At 39.2% G+C, this 6,000-nt stretch overlaps 1 protein-coding gene across 1 annotated transcript; it reads left to right on the top strand.

Annotated features, from left to right (window-relative positions):
* The first annotated feature begins 523 nt into the window (after nucleotides 1-523).
* On the top strand, nucleotides 524-5,482 carry LOC117910599 (bZIP transcription factor TGA10-like). The gene is made up of 11 exons (XM_034824697.1): nucleotides 524-1,074; nucleotides 1,185-1,282; nucleotides 1,902-1,975; nucleotides 2,079-2,207; nucleotides 2,306-2,374; nucleotides 2,506-2,565; nucleotides 2,671-2,748; nucleotides 2,854-2,941; nucleotides 3,050-3,321; nucleotides 3,946-4,185; nucleotides 5,147-5,482. Exons 1-11 carry the CDS (start codon nucleotides 851-853, stop codon nucleotides 5,294-5,296), a joined length of 1,482 nt encoding a protein of 493 aa, XP_034680588.1. The 5' UTR covers nucleotides 524-850; the 3' UTR covers nucleotides 5,297-5,482.
* The last annotated feature ends 518 nt before the right edge of the window (nucleotides 5,483-6,000 follow it).

Below are 6,000 nucleotides of genomic sequence, written 5' to 3'. Positions count from 1 at the left end.
TAACAAGTAAAAGGAGAACAACAAAAAAAACAAAATCACCAACTAAGAACTGTTTTATTACAAGTCCTTATCATGCAAGCAACATTTCTTAAATGAAGTACAAATTATTTACCAAATTCAAATATGTATGCTATTAAATATTCACTAAATATTTTAATTTAATTGGATTCAGTCCAATATGATCATACAATTTGAATAATCAATGTAATTAGAGTCTAACCTAGGACAAATTGACTGAGATGAATGACATTTTTACGTGTGATTTCAATTTGTAAATGACTAAACTATCCTCCTTGGTTAAAGTGTTACACACCCGCATCAAAACCAAGCCACCGCCATCAAATACGTGCAGGTTTAATTTGCATGAAGAGAAAAAGGGAGGATGAAAATCCAATTTCCAAATGAAAGGAGGGCATTTCGGTAATTGAAGGTTGAGAAGGTTGGACAAGGAAGCCATAGGCGGTTTCCATAGAATCTCAACCCGGGGTGGTTCCATTTTTGTCAATTCCAAAAGCGGTTTGTCTGAATGGGGCGGTTTTAGAAAGAGAGGAAGAGAGAGAGAGGGAGGGAGTTGAAGCAGATATCTTGAGACCGCTTTATCTGAAAATTTGGTTTGGAGAAAGTCGTCCGGTTGTGTGAAGAGAGAGAGAAAGAGAAAAGATGGAGAAAGAGAGAGCTTGAAAAAGCTTTGTCGTTTGTTTCATTTGCATTGAATTCTATTCTCCCTTTTCCTCCCTCATTTTTATCTTCTTATTATCAAACCCCATAACCGACTCCCTCTCTCTATCTCTATCTCTTTATCTCTAGAAATGATCTGCACTGGACACACCTCAAGGCAGTTTCACCATTAATGAGGTTCTCAAGAGCTGCTGCTGAGGAAGAAATAGAAGCAAAGCTTCTTGTGAGTCCTTTCATGGCGACAGCTAATAAACCCACCAACCACACGAGCCACCTAGAATTACAGCATCAACAACAGCAGCAGCAACAGCAGCACCAGCAAGTGTTGGATCATCATCAGATGTCTTACGGAATGATGCAATCATCGTCATCATCAGCTATGCCTGGAAACTTCTTGTATTAATTTTATACACAACAAGCCTGAATGTTTGAAAAAAAAAAAATTGGTTTTTAATTTTGTGGTTTAAATTTTAATTTCCTGTGTTGAATTTTTTTGGTGTCATCAGAAGCAAAGACCCTGGAGCTTATGATTTAGGAGAATTGGATCAAGCCCTTTTTCTCTATCTCGATGGGCATGATCCTTCAGCTATACAAGAGCAAAGACGTGAGCGCCTCTCTCTCTATCGTTCTTTCTTTTTTTTTTTTTTCTCTTGGTTTTAAAATTCTGAGACATGAGAGATTATAAGGGATTTTCTTCTTTGATTAACTTTCTGCTCCTGTCTGGGAGATTCTCTTTGGAAAGGGTTGTTTGGGTCACAGGAAAAGCATGTTCAACAGATTAAATCTGCTTGTACTTTCTTTGACCGGATCCTTGCAGAAAGAAGAGGGGAGGAAAGAAGAAAATCCAAATTCCAAGAAAAATTGTTTTTCCTCTCTTCCGAAATCCTTCTTTATTTCTTGTTATTTGGGATTTAGACCATGACATGTAACAAACCAAAGATCATCAAGAATTTGTTGAGAGTTATGTATGTACTGAAAAGGGTACGAAGATGGGATCAGTTTTTTCAGCTTTCTTTTTCTTCTATTTTCTTCTTTCTTTTTTCTGTTTTGGCTGGCAGAGAGCTACAAATGCATGATGATTCCAAGACTTTCATTCACAGCTCTCCTCACTTGGCTTCTCCTTTAATCATTGTGTCTCTCTCCTCCTTGTCTCTCTCTCTTTCATGAGCTTAGTTTCACCTTTCAGGGCAATTAATGCTTTCAAAATTTCTTCTTTTTTCCAGATAACTCAGATATCAGACCTCCAACCCTAAACATTTTCCCCTCTCAGCCTATGCACGTAGAACCACCAATAAAGGTATGTAACTGTTATCACACATACTTCTTTTCTTGCCCTTGAGTTCTCAGCTTTTTTTTTTAAGGTAAAAATGAAAAATATGGGTTTGTTTTGTACTTCTCAGGCGAGTCTAGGGTTGGTTTCTCCATCAACCAGCGGTTCAAAGAGACCATCAGAGCCATCTATGGAGTTGGCCAACCCAAAAAATGATGCTAATGTTTCTGGGCCTGATCAACCTGCCAAGGCTGTCAAGGTAGGATAGATTATTTTAATTCGGGTTTTTGTTTTTGTTTTTGTTTTTTTTCCTCTTTTCTAAATATTTGAATGTTGTTGCTTGGAATATTATGACAGCGCGAAGGAAACCGCAAAGGTCCAACATCGAGTTCAGAGCAGGAAGGACCCAAAACGCCAGACCCTAAGGTGGCGGTTACTTGTCTAGCTCCATTTCCACAGCAATTTCTTTACATCCATCTATTTGCATCTTCTTCAACAATGTTAAGTGCTTTTCTTTCTTTCTTTCTCTCTCTCTTTTTTTTTTCCTCTCTAAGTAGACACTGAGAAGACTTGCTCAGAATAGAGAGGCAGCCCGGAAAAGCAGGCTAAGAAAAAAGGTAAATCCAGATAAAATTAGCTAGTCATCATTATTCTTTCTATCCAAAGTCCAAACAGCAGAAAATCATGATCTGGGTTCCATTTGTACTTTTATTCTACTGCAGGCTTATGTTCAGCAGCTAGAGTCCAGCAGGATCAAGCTCACACAGCTGGAACAAGAACTACAAAGAGCTAGAGCTCAAGTGAGATTCTTGGACAACAAAAGCCTACAAACAACCATTTTTTTTTCCATCAGATTTTCAGCATGAAAAACATGTATAAACTCATAGGTTGGATTCTCTTTTTAGGGCCTAATTTTCACTGGTGGAGGACTTTTAGGAGGAGGAGGAGGAGGAGACCAGAATGCTCCTGTGGCTGTGACCAACTTGAGCTCAGGTACATTTCCAAAGCTAATTGATTAAGCTCTTTGTTATATTTGAATCTATTGAAGAGATATATAAATGGATTTCCTCGGCTAATCCCTTTGAACGTCGTTCCTTATAGATGCCGCCGTCTTTGACATGGAATACGGTAGATGGCTTGAGGAGCACCACCGCCTCATGTGCGATCTTCGAGCAGCAGTACAAGAGCATTTACCCGAGAACGAGCTTCGCCTCTTCGTGGACAACTGCATAGCACACTTCGATGGGATGATGAACCTCAAGAGCATGGTCGCCAAGTCCGATGTCTTTCATCTTGTTTCGGGCATGTGGAAGACTCCGGCCGAACGTTGCTTCATGTGGATGGGTGGTTTCCGCCCATCAGAGGTCATCAAGGTACTCTAACCCTCAACACATTACCAATATTTATATTTGCCCTTAAGCACCCAAGCCCTAGTTATGAAAAAATAAAACCCTAGCTCCAAAACACCCAACTCCATATATTTATTCAGTTTAGAACTTTAGAGTGAGCCCCTAACTGTTTACGTGATTGAAAAAGAAAAGGATAATTTAGATGAGATGTAGAAGAATGATGAGATACTCCACAAGGTATATAAGACGCTTATTGCATGGAGTCACGGACCAACTTGTCGTGCCCTTTCAAGAAGATCCCTCAAAGAATATTGATGAATGACGTACGTGAGATATACCAAGAAGTTTTCCATTATAAGTTCGGGTTAGATCATATTCTCATCCATTCTATAAAGCCTATCTCTCTTACGACTACTGTCTAGAGCATGTGTGTTCAGAGTGCACTTTCCATGTCTTGTCTCTCTTGATTTCGTTTTTCTCATTCTCAGTCCTTCCTTTGGTTGGTAGTAAATAAATAAACCCTAACTCGGATTCTATGGGTGTGGAAAAACAAAATTCAAATGTAATTTCTTTTTCTTTTATTTTTTTCCTCCATGAATTTGAGATGTGTAATGGTTTTTATGTGCGGTAAACGTGTGGTGGTGTTAGATCATTCTGAACCAAATTGAGCCCTTAACGGAGCAACAGATCTTGGGGATATGTGGATTACAGCAGTCGACCCAGGAGGCGGAAGAAGCTCTCTCTCAAGGGCTTGAAGCTCTGAATCAGTCTCTCTCAGACACCATAGCTTCAGACTCACTGAGCGCGCCTCCTAACATGGCGAACTACATGGGTCAGATGGCTATTGCCATGAACAAACTCTCTACTCTTGAAGGATTTGTTAGACAGGTATGTAATTTCAATACTATTTTTCAGAGTTGGTGTGTGTATAATATATCAAGGCGAGACAACTGGATTGGGAACCTACTCCAATCCTTAGATTCATGAACCACTCCAATTCTAGGTGACCGATGGTTACTGGGTATCCACCTATACCCAAGCACCACTTACATTTTATACATAAATTCTTGATCAACAAACCAAATTTGATGTAGTCCTGAATTAGTGTCAAGAAATTTCCTATAAATTTAGAGTACCATGAATTTTTTATAGCACCTGTTGTATTTTGATATTTCAGAAAAGAAAAAAAAAAGTGCTCAAGTCGTTTTCTAAATCTGCTGGTTGACGGTGATTGAGGCTTAGGTGAGTGACTCAAGCCCATTGTTAAGGGCAGATAGGATGAGAAAATCACCAGCATGAGATTCACCTGATGTGCTAGATCTGTGCACGTGGCAGCACCACACAGCTATGAATCTCTTTCGCCTATGCCCATGCCATGTGATGTCATGGTCGCAACCGTTTGACTTGAAAGGTCTATGAGTCCCAGACCTTGATGATCATACAAGGTTTACCTCGTGTTCCAAATCTTGAGCTTAACTCACTGAGTTTTGAGTTGACTCAGGAGAAAATGACAGTACTAGATGAAGTTCTAGATCGATACATTTCACATGGGCTACAATGAGAGTTTTTCCTATCAAATTTCTAGTAAAAAAAACAAACTTAGGGTTTGGTAAAACCCTGCCCAACACGTAAAATACACGTACACGTCCACGTCCTTGTCTGGTTTCCTTGTATTCCCCTAGTGCATTTGACAATGGAAACATGTCATAAAGTCATAGGATGGTGATTGATTTGTAGTCGATGTATCATTCATGTTAAATGTACCCTATGAAAATAATAGTATATGAATGAGCTCTGATTTTCTTTTTCCTTTTAATTTCTGGTAAATAAATGAATGAAAATCTTACAGGCGGACAATCTGAGGCACCAGACTATTCACAGGCTGCAGCAAGTCCTGACCACCAGACAAGCGGCGAGGTGTCTGCTGGCCATGGCGGAGTATTTCCACCGCCTCCGAGCTCTCAGTTCTCTCTGGATGGCTCGCCCTCGGCAGGAATAAGAAAATGAAAAACCAGTTTGATCTTCATATGTTTAGAGTAGTACTCTTTTCCTTTAGTACTAGCAACTCCTTTAATGTATCTTTTACTGTGTTTCCACAGAGGGATGATGTATAGATAGACAAATAAAATAGATGAAAATCAAAACAGTAGGAGTAATCTAACTCTCTTTGTTTTCTCCTCGGGTATTTCTACCCTCTTGATTTTCTTCATGGGTTAAGGAATTTAAGGCACTAATGATTGATTCTGCAGCCATATTTGACTGAGATTGATTGAAGGAAGAGGTTAAGCTTGTTTAATTCTCTATGGCATTGGGCGCACGAGGGAGAAGGAGAGGGAGAGGGAGAGAAGGACAAATTCTATTGTTTTTGTTTGAGTCAAATGCCCATGCGGCTGTGATGTTGTTGCATGGAAACTGCCCATGACTCTTAAAAGAAAGTTGACAGCACACCTTTTCTATTCCCATATGCCCAAAGATGACCTCAAATGCCACTCTTAAATGATTTTGAATATTCAAAATATATTTTATGTCATTTTCAAATTTTAATTGTCGATTCTTTGGACTATTCAATGATTAAAATCTTTGGGTTTTCAACTTTCGAGATGTCTTCCACCACGCACCAATATATTTCTTTAAAAAAGAGGATGTGAAGCTTGTGTGGCAAGAGAAGAGGGATGGACCCTTGATTAAAATTTTTGAAAAACT

The sequence above is a fragment of the Vitis riparia genome, unplaced genomic scaffold (genome assembly GCF_004353265.1).
Source record: "Vitis riparia cultivar Riparia Gloire de Montpellier isolate 1030 unplaced genomic scaffold, EGFV_Vit.rip_1.0 scaffold785_pilon_pilon, whole genome shotgun sequence".
NCBI classification, from domain to species: Eukaryota; Viridiplantae; Streptophyta; class Magnoliopsida; order Vitales; family Vitaceae; genus Vitis; species Vitis riparia.
This window is presented reverse-complemented; position numbering and strand designations above follow the sequence as displayed.